The 23,301-nt window shown below is 42.5% G+C and overlaps 1 protein-coding gene across 3 annotated transcripts in view; it reads left to right on the top strand.

Moving 5' to 3' along the window:
• LOC125463674 (dynein axonemal heavy chain 9-like) overlaps positions 1 to 23,301 on the top strand; it is a 453,254-nt gene that overhangs the window by 412,293 nt on the left and 17,660 nt on the right. For all 3 annotated transcript variants that reach the window (XM_059653804.1, XM_059653803.1, XM_059653805.1), the window contains 2 exons: positions 6,639 to 6,821; positions 8,409 to 8,798. In XM_059653804.1, coding sequence (XP_059509787.1) covers positions 6,639 to 6,821; positions 8,409 to 8,798 — 573 coding nt within the window. The remainder of the gene's footprint in view (positions 1 to 6,638; positions 6,822 to 8,408; positions 8,799 to 23,301) is intronic.

The following is a 23,301-nucleotide window of genomic DNA, read 5'->3' as shown; positions in this document are numbered from 1 at the left end:
GGGTTATAATCCCTTGAAGAAATAATGAGTCAAACTAATCATTGATCATTCCTTTGAGTGAAATTGTTGCAGTTAATGAATGCCACTCCTCGGCAATTCAACTCATAATTCCCTTTCTTGAGTACCCGATTCTCTTTGTTTCCAGATGAGATTATCCGAAGGGCAGTGCAAATACTGTGTATCAATATTTTTCATGCTCAGTGACAAATGTCAATTCCCTGGGGAGTATTACACAAGTTTGAATGAATAGGGTATGTCAAGCTTTTGGGAAAATGCAGTCTCTTTCAGCCATAATATCATCAATACGTTCACTGAATTCACCGACAGTAACGTTTTAACAAGTATATGTCTCCCTCTGATTGAACAGTTCTTCCATTGAATATTAATGGATTAAGCATTTACATATTCAGCTCATTATAGGATAAAACTAACTAGTCACACATTTTTAGGTGCCTATTATATGAATTTTTAGTTGAAATTTTATAATTGAATTCCTGCAAAGAAAACTGACAGGTGCCAGGGCATTTTTATCGCCTACTGGTATGAAAGCACAATAATAAATCCTTGCAATAAAATGCCAGAGGTAGTTGTAAAACAAAAAAAAATTGGAAGACTTTTTGTTCAGTTTCTTTCATCTTTTCAATTCCCAGAGCTTGCTTTTGTTGCTTTTCGCTTGAATGTATCTTCAATATGAAAATCAAGGACAGGAAGCCTTTTATTCAGCACCAGGTTTGCTTTAAGATGGATGGCGATGAGAGAATGCCATGTTTCACTTATTGGACATACAGGCAACTAAAGTTTCATATTTCATTAAGGGTTCCACTGAACTCATATTATAACTGTTTGGTGTCTTACAAGATCAGTATCATCGAAAGGTTTGGAATCAGAGTTCCTGATTCAAGGGTGTCCCAGCTTGCAAATGAGTGAAAAGAGGCTCAGGAGAAGGGGAGACAGGACCAGGTGAGTTTAGATGTTGGAAACCCAGGACAGTCATCGCAGTTTGGAGCAGCCTTATGCAAGAAGCTGGATTTTGAAAGGGAGTTACTGGGGAGTGGGCTGGTGGGGAAAACAGTGAAATTCAGTGCCCCTCCAATTCCACCCCCCCAATTGTCGTCAGGCATTGGGCTTTCATTTTTTGCCACACAAGATATGCCCACTGTGGCACAAATGCTTACTAACTGAATACAAATGAAATGTTCTTCCATTGACCCTGCAGTCTCCAGTGAGGTCAGTGCTGGAGGATATCATCAGGCATGATCTCAGTGTAATTGGTGAAATTGTAGCCTGCAGAGTTTTCGTTCCGTGTGTGTGTGGCCCGCAATCACAGGAACTTACTGATTGTGACTTGTTTCTCATATCTAACTGATTCAATCAGCTGTACCTTTGTTTTGTTTTGGATAAGATTTGTTTTAGATTCCGTACAGTGTGGAAACAGGCCCTTCGGCCCAACAAGTCCTAGTTCTTAGGGCTAAATGGGGTCAAAATTATGGGAAAAAAGCAAGAATGGGGCACTGAATTGGATGATCAGCCACGATCATTTTGAATGGCAGAGGAGGCTCAAAGGGATGAATGGCCTACTCCTGTTCACTTTTTTTAGTAAATTAACCTGTTTTTCTAATTGCCCTGTTCAGAATTGTTATTGCACACGCCCGGAGCAGGTGGGACTTGAATACAGGCCTCCCTGCCAGGTTTGGGACACTGCCACTGCCACAATAGGGCCCCTGAAAGCCCCTGCTCCCGTTTTCCACGTGTCTATACTTCCAACCTCACATTTGCTCTTTTCCAATGTGGTTTCTCAAAATGCTTGGTGCTGTCCTGAATGAACAACCTTCGTTCTGAGTTAGTCACAATCCAGTATCTCCTAATGAGCCAGTGGGGATGTATAATTCCCTCACAGGTGCTTTGAGAGCAGCCCTGAAGCATTTCCAATGACCTACATGGGAGTCTCCTGTACCATCTGAGTTCTGAGGTCGAACAGCGAGCTTGGGGAGCCTGGTGTCAGGCAAACAAATAGTGTGTCCAGTCCAGCAAAGCTGATTTTTGAGTAATTTGTGAGTGGATGCTGGACCAGGTGGATTGGGAGGAAAGGCTGCTATTGGACCGTTTCTTACTGCTTGATTTGAAAGATTCTGCAAAAGCAGTAATGTGGTACTTTTCCACTTCTTTGCAGTGCGGTTGTAGGTTATCCAAAACTCTGAAGCATATAGCAGCAAGGGAAACACTGCTGTCCAGCAAGCATGGCCATATTAACATCTTACACCTGAGAACATGCATCTTTCATATCAGGTAGATGAAGGATGTTTTCATTCAGTTACATATTCAAAACACACATTATGCACCCTGTTGTACCCCCACTAAATACGTGGTTGACCTGATAAAAACTGTTAGTTTTTGACAGTTCAGCTGCAGGAGATAATGACTGTGCTGATATCCTTTGGCATCAGTTTGGTTTAAACAAAAACAACAAAATTTTAAAAAGTCCAATAAAGGGCCCATAAAACCAGTGATAGAATTCAAATATTGCTTGACTCAAACCACCTCGTTACCTACCCCCCCAAAAAAATAGATGGGTCTGAATTGAGTTGGAAGTAAAAAATGTTGACAATCTGCTTCCTAATCCCAGCATACCTCCAAACTGACCCCTTCCAGATCTAACAGAGGTAGGAAAGGCAGGATTGGTAGGTGGGAAACACTGGTCTCCCAGAAGGTGAGTTGTCTCGTCAAATATTAGAATGAGATTGAGAATCTTGTGTAACTGCCATTTTAAATTTCCCCTGGCTGCTCAGGTTTTCCTGGCCCCTGGGAACCCATCCATTAAAGAGAGGCAAGGACGGTCGATCAAGGAGATGAAGCGTCTTTTCACTTCTAGCTGGATCCAGATTAACTAGCTTGACAATCCGTTTATTATTAGACGGACTCTTTGACAATTCTGATCTCCTGACATCAGGTTTCATGCTGCTCGAACTCTGATCTATACCAACCCACCCACCCGCCACCTCATGTTGGGTCTTCAATCACAAACACCTGCTCTGGTCTCCTGCACCCCCGCCCACCCACCTCGGCCTCTAAGAATCCTACAGAGTTGCCTGCTACATCTGCTCAGTTTAGCCTACCATTTCCACCCTATCTGGCCACCTACCATCCCTGCCACTGCATTGTAATCATCACCTGTTCTGACATGTAGTCATTCACCAGTCGACCATAAAAAACATCCTCTATGGTCTTCATTCAGCTTCCCAATTCCAAACTAGTATCATCCGCTATCTCCCACTGCTTCGATCTCTGATTTTTGGCCCTTTAGCAGGTCAGAAGCTGTGCAGGGAGATGGGAAAGTGGATGGGCTGGGGAGCCTGAAGACAAGAATGGGCAAAATTGGAGGGTAGAAGTCAGATCAGAAGCTAGAGTGGTGGAAGGGGGTAGCTCTCTTCCTGCACCTGAGGTATTGATGATAAAAGTCTGCTAACTTCCTGTGGCCAGGAAATGGAGACCAAAAAGCTGGTTATAAGCTGTTGCTGTTAATTGAAGCAGAAACAAAGGGAGATCTGTTCCTCCATGTTCCTTCATTGCAAAAATTGCATCCTCTGACCTCATGCCCCTCCCCAGCAGGGAGATAAGATTGGGATATATAAGTATGAATGTGTTCACGCAACATGATCATTTTCAGGAAATAATTAGCAGGACCCAGATCAAATTGAATAGTCTCTTTGCCTAAAAGGAAAATGTAGGTTTTTGTTTTAGTATACACACTTTGTCAGGCCTGATTCTCTCACTGAGCTTAGTCGAGTAATCAGTACCATTAGGAGCTCATTATCAAACTTGGCCACACTAATCCAAAAACAGTGATGACAACGATGTAAGTTTAAGCCCAGAGTGCATTCAGTCTGCCTATGGAAGCTGTTATCTATTGATAAAAGGCAACAGGATGAAGGACGTGCAGGCAATGTAATACAGAAGTAAATTATTTTCCCTTTTTCCTTTCAATATTTCTGACAAAAACGCAGATAGCAGCTGAACTGTAGCTGTTCCTGCAATTCTACTGAAACGATCAAATCTATTCTAATGTCAACCAAACTCGGACAATGTTAACACACAGCATGGTATTGTGAAAACAAGGAGCAAATTAATGTCAGTTCCACAATTGCTCAGTGTACAGAAGGTAACCAGAAACCATTTAGGATGACAGAACACATTGAACAGCAGCACCTATAATTCTTATTAAATGTCAAAATCATTCTAAAGACAGTTAATTCCAAATTCAATGGGAAAGATATTCAACGAAATTTAGATTTTTATTTTGGTGAGTTTGGAGCTTTACATGTTAAGGTTGTTCATTTCATAATGTAGAATATTTTTATGTTGTAGCCAGGCTCGCTGTGGGATGAATGCAATGTGCACTTTCCTCCACCCTATCTCAGTAGTGAGCAAGAGCACAAAGGGCAACTAATGAAGAAAGACAGCTGAGAATAAGATGCAATGGAGAGAAATATGAATAGGTTCCGTAGTGACACCAAGAATCTATCCTGCAAGTTGTGTCAAATCTGATTATCTGCAGTGAGCACTCTGACAACTGAGCTCCATGACTAGCATCCCATCCACCACCTTGCTCCATCTATTGCCAATACACTGTGGCAGCAGTCTCCAAGATGTACTGCAGAAATTCATCAAGCTTTGTTCAGCAGCACCTTATAACCTGTGACCTCTAACATGGCGAGGGACCAGGGCAGCAAATATATCAGAGCACTCCTCCTTGCAAGTTACCCTTCAACCCACACACCACCCAGACTTTAAACTATATCACTGTTCTTTCACTGTCGCTGGCTCAAAATCGGGGAACTTGCTTCCCAACAGTATCATGGCTTTAACTACTCCACTCTGACTGCAGTGGTTCAAGAAAAAAGCTCACCACCACCTCCTCAAGGGCAATTAGGGTTGAGCAAAAAATGCTAGCCTAGCCAGCAACACTTGCCTTATGTGAGTGAATAAATTTAAATAAAAAAACTACTCATATTGATGTGGACATTTATATACGTTTTCTGCAGATAGCAGCATTTAGGATGAAGGTCTAATTATGTCCCTGCCTGTGACCCACTTGGGACTTGATGACCAAGGAATGTGTATTTGTAAAAAGATCAACTAGTATAAACGAGTTAATCCTTCCGATGTATCCCAATGGCAGGCAATAACAGCAGGTGAGATCCCCATTCAACGACATGATTTAAGGAAAATTGGAGCCTCGAATGTCACTATCTGTAGCTTCAAGGATGCAAACAACATACATTTAAACACACACATTACTGCGGCAACACAGACTCCCTGAGTAAACCACCAGCACAATATGTAAGATAATAAAATGTGAGGCTGGATGAACACAGCAGGCCAAGCAGCATCTCAGGAGCACAAAAGCTGACGTTTCGGGCCTAGACCCTTCATCTGATGAAGGGTCTAGGCCCGAAACGTCAGCTTTTGTGCTCCTGAGATGCTGCTTGGCCTGCTGTGTTCATCCAGCCTCACATTTTATTATCTTGGAATTCTCCAGCATCTGCAGTTCCCATTATCTCGAGCACAATATGTAAGATAACTAAAGACTGAAACAAAGTAACCAGAGACTGTCGAACCATATGCATAAGTCAAGTGTAAGCATGTGTGCTATTCAGTGAAGTGAGCTGTGCTATAGCTACTCAGCATCGATAAAACAGAGCATTCAGTCATATTTACATTGTAGTTTATTGGAGCTTTGTGTACACCTACAGTGTGGAAGCAGGCCATTCTCCACATTGAGGCCACACTGACTGCCTCCCAAAGAGCATCCTGCCCAGACCAGCTCCTGACTCTATCCCTGTAATTCTGCATTTCCCACCGCTGATATACCTAGCCTGCACATCTGTGGGCACTAAGGGCAATTTGGCATAGCCACCCTGCCTAACCTGCACATTTTCGGATTGTTGGAGGAAACCAGAGCACCCGAAGGAAACCCACTGAGAAATGGGGAGAATATGCAGACTCCACACAGGCAGTCACCCAAAGTTGGGTTCATGTCCAGATTCCTGGTACTGTGAGGCAACAGAGCTAACCACTGAGCCACAAATTGGTTGTGACGCCATTTTTACTTCTGAGTTGCCTAATTGGCTCCAGAGCATCTTGGGATGCCCTAAGGTCTTGGAAGATGCTGTAAAATGCAAATCTTTCCAGCCTTTCTCAGTGGAAAGCTCAACTTAAATCAATAGGATGAGGCAAGATGATGACGAAAATAAGCTTCAGAACATGAAGACTCTTTAGTTAAGCTAAGTGCCCTGTGTTCAAGGTGCAAACATGGATTGCCTTCCAATTGCAATAAGTTTAAAGTCAGAGTTCAGTCCTGCCAAGTGTCTCTCTATAACGAGTATGCACAATGGAGGTAGGAAGATGGCAGGCTGCCAATCTACAACATTCCCACCTGATCAAATGAACCCCTGACCACCACCATTAAATTCTGCCTGTGGACTGTCAAAGTTTGTACCTTTTTCTCCATAATATATTCCATCCATTGCTAACTTGTGTTCTCAGCAGTCACCGGACAACTAACGTCCTGACCCTTTCTTCAAACCTTTGTGATAATGTGGAGATTCTCACAGCTGCGCCTCTGTTTTCTGGCATTCCAGGTAAAGGCTACTTTGGACGAGGTGATCGAAAAGTTGCCGGAGGAGTTTAACATTGCAGAGTTGATGAACAAGGCAGAGGAGCGGACACCCTATGTTGTGGTGGCTTTTCAGGAGTGTGAGCGAATGAACACCCTTACCTCGGAGATTAAGCGTTCACTTAAGGAGCTGGACTTGGGGTTAAAGGTACGTTGTGCAAAGCCGAAATTAAACCATTTGCATTTTTAGGCAAGGGAAAGGAAATCTAATTTATAACAATTCTTAATCTCTTGAGGGCCTTATCCTGGTATTACTGAAAAATAATCCATTATTTTTTCTTTTAATGGTTTCATGCTGAGGGGTGACCTTATAGAGACTTAGAAAATCGTGAGGAGTATGGAGAAGGTGAATAGCCAAGGTCTTTTCCCCAGGGCAGGGGAGTCCCAAACTAAAGGGCGTACATTTAAGGTGAAAAGGGAAAGATTTAAAGGGGACCTAAGGAATAACTTTTTCACACACAGGCTCATGCATGGACTGAATAAACTTCCAGAGGAAGTGGTCAGGGCTGATACAATTATAACATTTAAAAGACATTTGGACAGGGACACCAGTAATGTTGGTGACATCTGGAGGAGGCTAAAGTAAATTATCCACTGATATTTATTTGATGTGATTCCTTATTGTCACATGTACCAAGATACAGTGAAAAATATTGTTCTGTGTGCTAATCAGCCAAATTATACCTTACATAAGTATATCAGGGTAATAGAACCAAATGCATAATATAATGCTACAGGTGCAAAGAAAGATCTACTCTAATATATGAGAGGTCTGTTCATAAGTTTGATAACAGTGGGAAAAGCTGTTCTTAAATCTGTTGGTACACATTTTCAAACATCTGTATCTTTCTATCTGAAAGAAGAGATTATAACCAGGGTAGAGGGGTCTTGTGGCTGAAGATTGTTGCAAATGCCTCAGCCCTATTCTTAATACAGATGCCTCCACGTGATTGAGGACGGGATATTTGTGTTGCCTTCTCCTCCTCCTGCAGTGAGTTATTTAATTGCCCACCACCATTCATGACAGGATTTGGCAGCACTGTGGAGCTTAGATCTGATTCATTGGTTGTTGGCTTGCTCAGCTCTGTCTGTCACTGCTGCTTATGCTGGGTGCCGTGTAAATCATCCTGTGTTGTAGTTTCACCAGGTTGATACCACATTTTTAGAAATGCTTTGTACTGCTTCTAGCATGCCTCTCTACACTTTTGATTGAACTCAGTTGGATCTCCTGGTGGTAGACTGGGGGAATATGCTGGGCCATGAGGTTTGTAAGTCATGTTGGAGTACGATTCTGCTCGTGCTTTAACTTTATGTGATTTTGAATGGATTAATACTGGCCCCTGTGTCCATTGATGAAGCTCAGTGGAGCAAGCTAACTGGCATGATCCTTTATAAACCCTACGGAGCTGCACCTTTTCAGAAATAAATTTGATTCCTCTGATTGCCAAGACCTCGCAGACATTCTGACCATTTTATTTCTTCCTTTGTTATTTGGACAGGGAGGGTGTTTCTTGACTTCCTCCAAGTTTTTTGCATTTGAGATTGAGACGTAGACAGTTTATTTGGCTCAGATAATTGAAACAACTGTTCACAGTTAATATTCTTTATTAATTACAAAACCAGTTTCTCATAATGACTTTTCTGGCCACATTTTATTCCAAATGGAATAAAAGCATTGAAGAAGCTTGATGTTCAGTCTCCTCCACTGAAACTTTCCCCCCTGCTTTTTCATTAGGGAGAACTGACCATGACAAGTGACATGGAGAGCCTTCAAAATGCCATCTTCTTTGATCAAATACCAGATTCCTGGAGTAAACGAGCCTACCCATCAATGGCTGGACTAGCCAATTGGCTTGTTGACCTCCTGAACCGCATTAAAGAATTGGAAACTTGGACATCTGACTTTGCCCTCCCTTCTGCGGTGTGGCTGGCTGGCTTTTTCAACCCCCAGTCTTTCCTCACAGCCATCATGCAATCCATGGCTCGGAGGAATGAATGGCCTTTGGACAAAATGTGCCTTCAGTGCGACGTTACAAAGAAAAGTCGTGAAGACTGTAGTGGTCCACCTCGTGAAGGTAGCTACATACATGGCCTGTTCATGGAGGGTGCACGTTGGGATTCGCAGGTATTCAGATTTTCTCTCATTAGTGCTAAATAACAATGTAAAAATTGTTCGCTTTCTTTTTGTAAACATTTTCGGTGGTCCTTGAAGTAAATGCCCCACTGTTTGCAAGTTCACATCCTATAGTCAATATAACTGGGATATATTTGATCACGACAAGAGGGCTCTGTGTTGCAGGCTGAGTCCAGGAGCTGTTTAAATGAAATAGAATCACTCATATGCTTTTTAATATAGTTGCCACCTCAGTCAAATTTTCTTCCCCAGATCTGATCAGAACACAGCTTAGATTTGGAAGTGTAATGCAATCCAAATGTGAATGTATTTCTCTGACTGCTACAAGCAGTAATCTAAAGATCTACAGCAATGCTTGAAACATTGTGAAGCTATTTCTCGGGGTGATTGTTTTCATGCAGCATTGCATTCTGATGCCATTCTTGTGTAGAGTACAGTACTTATTCTTGAATTCAAGCTTCTATCCAGAGCTCCATGATATAGTGTGACAGTACAAACTAGTTGTTTTTTTGTCACACTGGATGTTGATCCTTGTTCATACCTTTTAGCAATTTGCCAGCTGAAATACTTGAATAAACATAAAGGTTAGGTTAGAATTCTTTCAGAAATTAACATAGCTTAGTTCTCGCTGCCCATTGCCTGCACCAGTTTTAGTCTACTGCTTTGCTCTATGAAGCAAATTCTCATTATTTTTTCCAGCAATTTGCAGGATGAGTGTATATTTGAAGACTGACACTTTATAAATTAAGCAGAAGCCAGGACAAGCAAAAGCCCCCTATTCTTGGTTGTGTGGCTTACTTGTAGAATTTCTTTTTGTCAGATAAACAGAACAAATAATGATGGGATCTTCAAGTTTTAATCTACGTAATCTAGTCTATTGTACCAATTAGATTACGTGAGGCACTATTCCATGAGTCTGTCAGTCCAGGTACCTTTGGAACAATGACACATCAGTGAGTCAAGCTCTGAGTCTAAATCATAAAACAACAATGGAGTGTGGAGCATAAAGAAGCACACGGGGCATTGTAGATGTTTCCCAAAGTGATACACAGCACAAGAATCAGACGAGTTGTAAGTTATAAATAAGCTTTGACACCATTACTAGTCTATGGATGTTAAATGAAATTTAAAGTTGCTGCTGTGTCTTGAATTCATTTGAGAGTATCCATTATTTCCTTTGGTCTGTGTTAATTTGACATGTGATTTGGAGGTAATTTATGGTGCACTGGGATATGAGTTGAATTCTCTCCTTTGAGTTAGAGCTCTGCTAAAGCAGGACTGCCACCCAGCTCTCCATATCTGCCCCAATTCTGACCCATATCCCTGGTTTGCAGATTGGTGTGGTACGGTTCACCAGTTGTGCATCACTTGCTTCGAGGGGAAATCTGACTACAGCAGGGGAGGTAGCATATCCAGTCGCACATCAACACTGCAGCTGTTGTACAAGAAGAGCCAGTGAGGGATCTAAAGTGGTACAAGCATCCTGATGATCAGGAGTAACATCCTACCGATGGCCTCATCCAGTCTGTGCGCTTTACTGGGTCAATGTTGGGGTCAAACTCGAGGGGCAGGTTGCTCTACTGAAGCACATGGGGCCATTCACTCTACTTCCAGGGTCACTAGTTCAGAAAGAAAGGGTGTGTAGGACAAATAATCACTTCTGAGACTTTTCTATCTGCCTGTGCCCAACCTTCCTAACCATTCGATCAGCAATGTTCTTAGTGACAACAGGAAGAGGGAAATATAGTCATCCAGTCATACAGCATGAAATTAGACCGTTCAGCCCAACCAGTGCATGGCAACCATAACCTCAAACTAAACTAGTCCCACCTGCCTGAATCTAAACATTTCTTATTCATATACTTACCTAATAGTCTTTTAAACATTATAGCTGTACCCACTTGCACCACTTTCTCAGGAAGTTCATACAACACAAACTGTTCTCATGTCTTTCTAAATCTTTCTTCTCTCACCTTAAAAATATGCCCCTAATCTCGAAATCCCCCGCCCTAGGTAAAAGACACCAGCCATTGACCACATCTATGCCCTTCCTTGTCCTATAAACCTCTATAAGGTTGCCTATCAACCTTTTACACATGAGTGAAAAAGGTCCCATCCTATCCAACCTTACCTTCTAACTCAAACCCTTCATTCCCAGCAACACTCTGGAAAAAAAACAAAGTTGCTGGAAAAGCTCAGCAGGCCTGGCAGCATCTGTGAAGGAGAAAACAGAGTTAATGTTTCAGGTCCGTGACCCTTCCTCAGAACATCCTGACAAATTTCTTCTGAAAGCTGTCCAACAAAATAATATCCTTCCTATGACAGGGGACCAGAACTAGACACACTACTGCAGAAGAGACCTCACCAAACTCATGTACAACCTAAACATAGTGTCCCTACTCCTGTACTCAAAGGTCTCAGCAATAGAGGGAAGCACGTTAAACTCCTTCTCAGTCACCCCATCTGTACATGACGCAAGCTTTGAAGAATTATGTACTTGATCACCCCGGTCTCTCTGTTCTCTAGCATTGCCCAAGATGCTACTCTTAATTGTATAAGTCTGGTCTTTGTTTGTTTTATCAAAACACAACACCTCGCATTTATCCAAATTAATATTGACCATGTGTTTTATATTCTCATCTAAATCATTTAAACAAGACAAAACAAAAGTGGATCCAACACGGATCCCTGTGGAACATCGCTGATCACAGACCGCCACCCCAAAAAACAATCCTCCACCATCATTCTCTATCTCCTGCCGTTGAGCCCATTTTGTATCCAATTGAATCCCATGTGATCTAACTTTACTAATTAGTCACACGTTTTCAAAGGCTTTACGAGGGTTCACGTGAACAATAACTTGTAGAGTATGTGTTTTTCCTTAACCCTTTTACAGATTGCAGTGCTGGCTAGGCCAATATTTGTTGTCTATCCCTGATAGCCCAAGAGAAGGTAGTAGTGAACTGGTTTCTTAAGCTACAGCGGTCGACCTAGTAAAGATAAATCTGCAGTCTTGTTCGCATGTAAGTTCCAGGATATTGACCAAGCTACAATGAAGGAATGGCAGAGTAGTTCCAAATCGGGGTGGTGTGTGTTCTGGAGGGTAACGTACATTTGTAGCAGTTCTCAGACATCAGCAAATTGACCTTTTCAGATGATAGCGATCGTGGGTTTGGAAGGTGCTGTTGAAGCATCAATGGCTTGCAAGTGCAGTGTTGGTGTGAAGTAGTTACACGTCACTCTGACTCTGATTATCATGTAAGTGCGCCCTGGACCCAGATTCAAGAGCTGACAGTGTGATACCCATGCTCATGCTGCTTAACCTTGTAATTGGCTCAGACAAGCTTATCAGTGTGAATCTGAGTTCATTTTGCACTGGCATTAATCTGGCCGTGAGAGTTTGCAGTAATTGAGAAGAGTTTGAAGGATTTAGTAACAGACAAAGGAGGCGTTGATCTAAGAAAAGTGATGTTGTTACTGAGTCTGTCTTTTGCTTCTGGTTTTAATGCATGAAATGCAACATTTCTTTTTCTAGGTCTGCAGTAGAGTCGCTACTTCAGTTCTGCAAATACGCCTGTCCATTCATCTCATGTTTAAACAGTACATATTAAATGCAGAAGATTGCATTTTTTAAAAAGCGCACGTTACTTGACATTCCATTCCCATCATCTCTACATAATATTCAGCTACCAAAAGGTTTTATTTATTTATTATGTCATGTACAGATCAACAAAATTCCTCTGAGAAATGGAATGTTGAATGTAAAATTTTGGAGCACTTAGCAAATAGTCTGCACAGCAACAGTATCATTTCGTATTGACGAGCAAGTTAAATATTCATGTGCATTGATGCAACCTTGCTTGGTGATTCTCTTTTATAATTCGTGCTTTAAAAGGAGGCAAAAAAAATTATGAAAAGAAATGAATTTTTCTGAAGAAGGGTCTCGACCAGAAACATCAAACTTTCCGACTCCTCTGATGCTGCTTGGCCTGCTGTGTTCATCCAGCTTCACATCGTGTTATCTCGGATTCTCCAGCGTCGGCAGTTCCTGCTATCTCTTATAAAAAGAAATGCCTTGTTCCTGCTCTGGGAACAAATATTCTCGACTCCAAGTGATGCAAAATATACCATTGCAAATTGAATTGTGACCTACTATAAGACTATAAGTGTCAAGTATAAATGTAGATTACAGAGGGATTTGGGATATATTGCTGATATCAGGAAGACAACTTTGGCATTTTGTTGTTAACTCCATGCTTGCTCTTCATGTCATTTTCACCGGTATCTTCACTTACCTTTTCATAATTACATTGGGGTTGGATTTTGCACACAGATGGTCTTCCTGTGCTCCCCACCTTGGCCTTATAAAATGGAGGTAACGCAGGAATGGACAGTCTGAGTCGCCTAGTACTGCTGACAGGTTGTTAATTGGCTCAGCCCCCTTGCCAGTCTCAGCAGTGCCACCAAGAGAGGTGGTCACTGCTGGGACTGCAGGCAAGTTGAGGAGCGAGAAGGCTAGAGTCAATTTTTTTGCAAATAGTTATGCAGGGCCCAAGCTGCTGTATTGGCAATGAATACTAAATCTTGGTTTCAAGCTTCTTTATAATTCTCCTGACTTCTGTAATCAACATTAGCTTACAGGTTTGTGAGATATCTTCATTCCTCCAATCCAGGCCTTTTGAACAACACTGATTTTTACCTATAGGGTCTGGTGCCAGAAGCTCTGTCTCTTTTTATTGCACTGAAAATGAAGGTTTTAAGAAGGTTGCACCTATTGGTTGCAGGCCCACTATTTATGACTATCCATTAACAACAGATTCTCACACAGCGAATGCAGTTGAAGGTGTAACAATTGCTGGGGTGTGCAATTGTACTTTTCCTTCTCGCTCTTTTTCCCATCATGCTAGTTCTTCGTTCTGTGCCAAAGGGGTCTGCAATCCTCCCAATGTAACATCTTCCAACATCACTCTCTTTGGCCTGTGTTTTTCGTAAGCAGTTGTCAATGTGGCACACAGAGGGGTCATCTTCAAGGAGCCCCTGAAGCAATTGTCTGAGGCTCATCATCTCCGTTTACCAGTGGTTGGCTCTCCATATGGGACGATCTTGGACAAGCGATTGTCATCCATTTGGACAATGTGACCTTACCCAATGCACTTGGCTTTTTCTAGGGCATTAATGTTTATGATGCAGAGATAATGGGAACTGCAGATGCTGGAGAATTCCAAGATAATAAAATGTGAGGCTGGATGAACACAGCAGGCCAAGCAGCATCTCAAGAGCACAAAAGCTGACATTTCGGGCCTAGACCCTTCTTCAGAGAGGCGGATGGGGAGAGGGAACTGGAATAAATAGGGAGAGAGGAGGAGGCGGACCGAAGATGGAGAGTAAAGAAGATAGGTGGAGAGAGTATAGGTGGGGAGGTAGGGAGGGGATAGGTCAGTCCAGGGAAGACGGACAGGTCAAGGAGGTGGGATGAGGTTAGTAGGTAGATGGGGGTGCGGCTTGGGGTGGGAGGAAGGGATGGGTGAGAGGAAGAACAGGTTAGGGAGGCAGAGACAGGTTGGACTGGTTTTGGGATGCAGTGGGTGGGGGGAAAGAGCTGGGCTGGTTGTGTGGTGCAGTGGGGGGAGGGGACGAACTGGGCTGGTTTAGGGATGCAGTTGGGGAAGGGGAGATCCTGAAACTGGTGAAGTCCACATTGATACCATTAGGCTGCAGGGTTCCCAGGCGGAATATGAGTTGCTGTTCCTGCAACCTTCGGGTGGCATCATTGTGGCAGTGCAGGAGGCCCATGATGGACATGTCATCTAGAGAATGGGAGGGGGAGTGGAAATGGTTTGCGACTGGGAGGTGCAGTTGTTTGTTGCGAACCGAGCGGAGGTGTTCTGCAAAGCAGTCTCCAAGCCGCCGCTTGGTTTCCCCAATGTAGAGGAAGCCACACCGGGTACAGTGGATGCAGTATACCACATTGGCAGATGTGCAGGTGAACGTCTGCTTAATGTGGAATGTCATCTTGGGGCCTGGGATAGGGGTGAGGGAGGAGGTGTGGGGGCAAGTGTAGCATTTCCTGCGGTTGCAGGGGAAAGTGCCGGGTGTGGTGGGGTTGGAGGGCAGTGTGGAGCGAACAAGGGAGTCACGGAGAGAGTGGTCTCTCCAGAAAGCAGACAGGGGTGGGGATGGAAAAATGTCTTGGGTGGTGGGGTCGGATTGTAAATGGCGGAAGTGTCGGAGGATGATGCGTTGTATCCGGAGGTTGGTAGGGTGGTGTGTGAGAACGAGGGGGATCCTCTTTGGGCGGTTGTGGCGGGGGCGGGGTGTGAGGGATGTGTTGCGGGAAATACGGGAGACGCGGTCAAGGGTGTTCTCGATCACTGTGGGGGGAAAGTTGCGGTCCTTGAAGAACTTGGACATCAGGGATGTGCGGGAGTGGAATGTCTTATCGTGGGAGCAGATGCGGCGGAGGCGGAGGAATTGGGAATAGGGGATGGAATTTTTGCAGGAGGGTGGGTGGGAGGAGGTGTATTCTAGGTAGCTGTGGGAGTCGGTGGGCTTGAAATGGACATCAGTTACAAGCTGGTTGCCTGAGATGGAGACTGAGAGGTCCAGGAAGGTGAGGGATGTGCTGGAGATGGCCCAGGTGAACTGAAGGTTTTGGTGGAAGGTGTTGGTGAAGTGGATGAACTGTTCGAGCTCCTCTGGGGAGCAAGAGGCGGTGCCGATACAGTCATCAATGTACCGGAGGAAGAGGTGGGGTTTGGGGCCTGTGTAGGTGCGGAAGAGGGACTGTTCCACGTAACCTACAAAGAGGCAGGCATAGCTGGGGCCCATGCGGGTGCCCATGGCCACCCCCTTAGTCTGTAGGAAGTGGGACAGTCCAGCCAGTTGAGGATATTGCAGGGACAACACGAAATGAAGGCATGTGAATGATGATACAAGACCCTTGATCATGCACCACACAGAAGCGTTGTTCATTTTGAGTTTAGTCTGTGCCCTAAGGCTGTGGTTGCCCCAAATCACACCTTTTTTTTAATCTCACACAATGCAAGCTCAATAAAGAACTAGGTCAAACCAAACACCTCATTGTTCTTAATTTACAGGAAAGGACCATCACTTATCAAAACTGCTTGTTAGTTGAAATTAAAAATGCATATTGATGAGTTCTCTGCTTGTAGAGTGCATTGTTAGTCCAGCCCATTCTTCCATGGGTCATATCTTAAGCACTTTTTACAGTCATCAATATTACCAATTAAGAACTTTACTTACATTTTGATGTTCACAAAAAGTCATATCAACCGACTGTCACAATAAATGTAATCACTAGCTTACCATCAAAACGAAGCCTGCTCAATAACAATGCAATTGTTGTTGATCACCATAATAGTCAGTAATGTAGAAGTATGAAAGCTTCTTGTTTTAAATATTCCCAAAACATACACATTCAATCATCAGTAAGAATGGGAGAAAAAAATTGATTTCTTTGCAAAGATTGTCTTTCTAAACAAAAGTGAAAGCACTTGGGACAATTGGTTATCCATGGGAGGGAGAAGGGTAAAGCATTGAATGCTCTGGAGTCTTTTATTCTCGTGTGAATAGACGTGTAATCAGTTCTTTAGTTATATCCTGTTGTCTCTGAAGTCTTGCAAATAAACTTGCCTAGGAAGTACAATTTTTAGATGTTCTAGCAATCATTCTTCTAAGAACAAGCTGAGTTAGAGGAAAGCCAACTAAGAACAAGCTTCCGAGCATGATCTCTCCTATCTCTGGGGGGAAAATAATCTATCTCAGTTCAAAGTCAAATCGATCTGATGGATTTCACCCTGAATTGGTATGGAAGATTTCCTTCCCAGAGATGGGAGATGTCAGCTGGGTAGCTGAACAGGCTTTCCTCCAACTCAGCTGGTTCTCAACAGGCTTTCTTCCGAATGAACTAGATGAAACAAAAACCCACTCCAAACTTGTCACTGTTCAAAAACAGCCCCGTCAGGAGTCACAGCAAAGCACACAGTCATCACCAGTCTTGCGATTTCTGCGAAGCTTTGTCAGAAAGAAAGTCTCCATTGTCCACAGAGAACTTTCAGTGACGTCTTTTAAAGAGGCCACACCTAGTATATCCACAAATTTGGAATAAATTATACAAACCTTTAAGACCCAAACCCTGGAAGTAACAGTAAATGTAGGTCATCTTCGTGACAATATACAATTATAGGTACTGAAGTGACAGATTAAAAGATGGAGAGGATCTGGGAATGATGATAGAGGACATGAGAGCAGAACACTACCGTGCTGCAAACACAAAAATTCTAATACCCACACTTTTAAGCATTAAATTGAATTTGCCTTTTGTCACCCCAGTACTGCTGAGTGAAATTTGTTGTACTGGGATCTGGTTTAAATCTGCCAGAGAGACAGCTGGATGCCACGCAGAAGAAATCATTATCCCACTAGGTCACCTTTGGCATTAAAAGAAAATGTACAGATCACATCAGGAGAAGCATGGTTGACATTTATAGAGCTGTAACTCATCTGTGATTGGTTGAGCACTCTGCAGTTTGAATAATAAAGGCAATTTGAATCCAGCCTACATTGCATTAACTGTAGCACATCTGCAGATTTCTATGTAGTATTTTTTATTAGTGTAACAGCACTGCCTTTACACAATTGTGCATGGTGTCACTGAACATTGATGAATTGAAGCCATCGCCATTACAAATATTGCCATATCTAACATTTTTGGTTTATTGTTATGACAGAATTCTCCAGTGTTTTCTTCATTTGATCTGCCTCTGCATCAGTTTGCATAGTGACAGAAAAGTCTAGTAACCGACTGAGTTTGTATGAATAAATTGAACCTGTTGGTAAAGATTTATATTGATCTTTGAAAAGATACATGTATCCTTCTGAAATGAATATTTTCCCCTGGAGACACTCTTCAAGGAAGGGTTGTGTTAGATTTTGACTCACCTGATTTGGCTTCAACTGTAGAATGGGAATGCAGACGCACAGCATTATTATATTTTATGTGTATAAAATGTTCAACTTATCACAGACATGGGACTTGAAATTTACCCACAAATGCATCACACTTCCGTATTAAATGGGGTAGGATAGAAGAGTCACAGTTTCTACAGAGACTAGCACTAATCAAATTCACAGACGTGAATTTGAATCCTCTAGAGCAGCTGGGGAGATTTAAATTCAATTAATGAACAAATGTGGAATAAAATACTCCTCCCAGTAACTTGGACCATGAAATTATGGGATTGTTGCTACAGACTCATTTGGTTTTCTGATATCCTTTCAGGATAGAAATCAATTGTCCCTGCCCAGTCTGGCATCTATGTGATTCCAAACCCATGTAGAGTTATAGCATTAGACAGCATGGAAAAAGACTCTTTGGCCCAAACAGTCCATGCTGACCATGTCCCGAGGTTAAATTAGTTCAAGGATATTGACCAAGCTACAATGAAGGAATGGCAGAGTAGTTCCAAATCGGGGTGGTGTGTGTTCTGGAGGGTAACGTACAGTTGTAGCAGTTCTCAGACATCAGCAAATTGACCTTTTCAGATGATAGCGATCGTGGGTTTGGAAGGTGCTGTTGAAGCATCAATGGCTTGCAAGTGCAGTGTTGGTGTGAAGTAGTTACACGTCACTCTGACTCTGATTATCATGTAAGTGCGCCCTGGACCCAGATTCAAGAGCTGACAGTGTGATACCCATGCTCATGCTGCTTCACCTTGTAATTGGTTCAAACAAGCTTATCAGTGTGAATCTGAGTTCGTTTTGCACTGGCATTAATCTTGCCGTGACAGTTTGCAGTAATTGAGAAGAGTTTGAAGGATTTAGTAACAGGCAAAGGAGGTGTTGATCTAAGAAAAGTGATGTTGTTACTGAGTCTGTCTTTTGCTTCTGGTTTTAATGCATGAAATGCAACATTTATTTTTCCAGGTCTGCAGTAGAGTTGCTACTAGTCTCAACTGCCTCAGCCAAGCCCATATCTTTCCAAACCTTTCCTATTCATGAACTTACCCAAATGTCGTTTACTCGTTGTAACTGTACCTGCATCCACCACTTTCTCTGGCAGCTCATTCCACACATGAACTACTCTGAATAAAAAAGTTGACCCTCATGTCCTTTTTAAATCTGTCCCCTCTCTCTTTTAAAAAAAATGCTCCATAGTTTCGAACTTCCTCCACCCAATGGAAAAGACCTTGACATTTACCTTATCTATATCAATGTGTTTAGCTTTCATTTGCCCTCTCAAATCATGTTGCAAGCCATTCCATTGTATCAAACCAGTACGCAAACCAGTCAGACCAACAAGCACCGACCGAAGGGTCAGATATGGGGACTTGTGCTGTCCAGTCAACCCTGCAAAGCCCTCTTCACCCATATCTGGGGACTTGTGCTCAATTTGGGAAAACCAATGAAGCAGCAGCCTGGTGTAGTCACGCTCACAGGATTATCCCTTTCAACAATCAGACTCATCCCTCACCATCCACTGGAAAGAACCAAAAGGGAACCTACTCTGTCCATAGGTTAATAGAGTCATACGGCATGGAAACAGGCAGTTCGCTTCAACCAGTTCATGCTGAACATAATGCCAAACTAAATTAGTTCCACCTGTCTGCTCTTGGCCCCATATCCCTCCAAACCTTTCCTATTCATGTATCTATCCAAATGGTTTTTAAACGTTGTAATTGTACCCGTATCCACCACTTCCTCAGGAGGTTCATTCCACACACAAACCATCTTCTGTGTAAAGTAATTGCCTCTCATGTTTTATTTTCAATTTCTCTCATCTCACCTTAAAAATGTGCCCCCTAGTCTTGAAATCACCCATCCTAGGAAAAACACAACTACCATTAACTTTAGAGATAGCACGAACTGCCAGTGCTGGAGAATCTGACATAACAAGGTGTAAAGCAGGATCAGAGGAGCAGGAAAGCTGACGTTTCAGATCGAGTCCCTTCTTCAGAAATTTCCGAAGAAGTGTCCAGACCCGAAACGTCAGCTTTCCTGCTCCTCTGATGCTGTTTGGCCTGCTGTGTTCATCCAGCTCTACACCTCGTTATTGCCATTAACTTTATACCTTTCATTATTTTATAAATTTATATCAGGCCACTTCTCAACCTCCTACACTCCAATGAAAAAGGTCCCAGCCTTTCCAAACTTTCTTTATAACTCAGACCTTTCATACCCTCTCCAGCTTGATAATGTCCTTCCTATAACAGGGTGACCAGAAATAGACACGATATTCCAGAAGAAGTCTCACCAATGTTCTGTACAACCTCAACATGACTTCACAATTCCTATACTCAAACAACTGTGCAATGAAGACAACTGTGCCAAATGCCTTTTAAACCACACATGTGTTGCAAACTTTAGAGAATTACGCACTTGCACCCCTAGTTCCCTCTGTTCTACAACAGTACCCAAAGCCACTGTAGCTTTGTTTGTTGTACCAAAATGCAATACCTCACATATATCCAGATTGAACTCCATCTGCCATTTTCAGCCTATTTGACCCATTTGATTAAGATCCCTTTGTAATCTTAGAAAGCCTTCTTCTCTGTCAACTATACTACCAATTTTGGTGTCTTTCACAATTTACTACATCCAGCTGCTTTTTTTAGAACATGCAGCATAGAACACAGAGCAGAGAGCTGTACAGCACAGCACAGGCCCTTCGGCCCACAATGTTGTGCCGACCTATGATCTCATCTTTTTCTGGCAGCCCATTGTGTCAGCTAGATTTTAATTGTCACAGCAAATGTAAATGATTACTGTGTGACATGGACTAGTTACTGATAACATGGCTTTTAACTCTGTACACAGTCCCTGTTGTTTTAGAGCTCAAAGATTGTTGGCATCACCCAAAAAACAGTCACTGATAAGCCCCAAGTTCTCACCCCATACTATATGACTAGTCCACCTTCAGATTTGTACATAGGAACAGAATGTTATCACTCTGTTAGCTGTCTCCAGTTTCTGTGATAAATATTTAAAGTAAGAAACTAAAATAGAAATTGCTGGGAAACCTCAGGTCTGGCAGCATCTGTAGAGAGAAATCAAAGTTAACATTTAGGGTTCGGGGTTCCTTCTTCAGCACTAATGGTAGTGAGAAAAATGTGTTCTTTTAATGGAGAAGGTACAGTAGGGGTTAGGGGTAAGAAGTAAACAATAGGTGACGATAGAGCCCAAAGAGAGAGAAGAATAGTTGGACAGACAAAGGAATGGATAATAGTCAGCCTTGGAGAATGAATGGCTGCTACTGGGGACTATTAGTGACTAACAATGGATTGTGTGTAGTAGCAAACCATGTGATAACAAGTTCTGGTGTGTGGGGGTTGGGGTGAGGACATGGGAGAAGGTGCCTCAAGCCATAAAATTACTGAACTCGATATTGAGCCCAGAAGGCTGTAGAGTTCCCAAATGGATAATTACGTGCTGCTCTTCCAGCTTGCACTGAGCTTCAGTGGGAGCACTGTGAGATTTGCTAGTTCTCATCAGTAGTTTAAAGGTAAGTGCCCATAGTCCAGCTTTCTCATTAGAACGAGACAGTGGGTGGTACTTGAACCTGTGGGCCACCATAGCTTAGGTGGGGGGCTGAGTTTAAGAAGATGGGGCTTTCATAATGACCACAGCCAGTGTGGGAATTGAACTGATGCTCTGGGCTTCACTCTGCATCACACACCAGCCATCCAGCCAACTGAGCTAAGAACTAGGTCAGCACATTCAAATTAAACAGTGCAGTCCATCAAACAAATTAGAAAAGTCATGTTTTTAAAATAATTTAACGTGCTGTTGGATTTGCAGGAAATTGGGTTACAAAATCAATTTAAGTATCTTAAATGAAATGGTATCGATCACCTCTATAAAATCTAATGATTACTTTCAAAAACAGAAGCAAATAGAATCCCAACAGTGGGGAAACAGGCCCTTCAGCCCAACAAGTCCACACTGACCCTTGCAGCATCCCACCCAGACCCATCCCCCTATAACCCACACACCCCTGAACACTACAGGCGATTTAGCATGGCCAGCCCACTTAGCCTGCACATCTTTGAACTGTGGGAGGAAACTGGAGCACCCAGAGGAAACCCACGCAGACACAGGAGAATGTGCAAACTCCACGCAGACAGTCGCCCGAGGCTGGAGTTGAACCTGGGTCCCTGGTGTTGTGAGGCTGCAGTGCTGACCACTGAGCCACCGTGCCGTAAAATCATAGAATTTTCAGTTTAAGCTTTGTCAGTTTGTTCAGCATTATGGGGACATTAACTCTGGAATAAAACTACAAGATTCACCTTGGTCATATGCCAGGATCTGATGGTGATTACATACTGAAGGAAATACTGCTGAAGTTCTTGCAGCCAGCTGCTAAAGGAGACTAGACATCAGTTTTCAGTCAGTTTTAAGTTTATTCGCAAACTGTGGCAGTATAAATTTAAAAATCCTAACTACGAGCCACCATCAGTGTCATAAATATCTCTTTATATGTGCATTAGTAATTAGCTAATGAGTTCTCTACCATCTGTATACACTTAACTTTAATTTATACAATCAACAAGTATGACTACTGTTGCAAAGTTGTATCGAGTACTTGTGAATTGGAAGGCAGGAAGTTAGAATTTGTTTGTAAAAATGATAGAGGGGGAGAGTGCACAGTTCTTTTAGAGCTGATGTGCTTTTCTAAGCTTGGAGATTTAAATGAAAATGTGCCTGTAAGAAGCTGGAGAGGTACAGCCAGTTCTGAAATTGAAACATCTATCAATTGGCTGTGAGATTGGAAACCTTAGGCTGTTTTGGTATTTTGGCAATTAATTTGAAGATCAGCCAATTAATTTAAACCAAGCACTTTAGAAAACCAAATGAATTTAAATCTGATGATTTTGACAACTTTGGAACAATCCTATGAAATGAAAATTGGCAAGTCATCGGGGTAAATAAGGATAGGGTTTTTGAAAATCAGTGTGAGAGCAAACTGCTGTCTGAAGTGTAAATATCTGGCTCTCACATAAATCTCTAACCTCTCTGAGAAAGCTCCATCCACTCATAAAGATACCAAAACACTCCTAGCTAAGATTCCTGACAGAAGAATTCACAGAGGAAGCAGTCCTGATTAAAAGATCAGTGAAGAAGGTAAAGAATTTCTGGCAAATGACCTGGCTGTACTTTTGAGAGTCTAAGTTTTAATTTATTTTTATTATTATTTGAGTTCATGTGAGTGGAACCTCTGGTTATTCGAACAGCGTACCAGTAGAATTTTGTTCGGTTAGGGAATAGTTAGTGGTTAAAGGGGAATTGTTCGATTGTTAGTAGTTCTGTTAATTAGTTCACTGTTAAGGTTAAATAAATAAATAGTTACTTGTTGCTTATAAAGTGAATATCTGGGATATTCTTTCATCTAACCACTCCTTTTTAACAGAGGTGAGGCGAACTCCTCTGTGTGTTTTGAGTTTAATTATTAGAAGGGGAACTCTACTCCCACCGTAAT

This window comes from Stegostoma tigrinum, chromosome 22 (genome assembly GCF_030684315.1).
Source record: "Stegostoma tigrinum isolate sSteTig4 chromosome 22, sSteTig4.hap1, whole genome shotgun sequence".
In the NCBI taxonomy this organism is placed as follows: Eukaryota; Metazoa; Chordata; class Chondrichthyes; order Orectolobiformes; family Stegostomatidae; genus Stegostoma; species Stegostoma tigrinum.
This window is presented reverse-complemented; position numbering and strand designations above follow the sequence as displayed.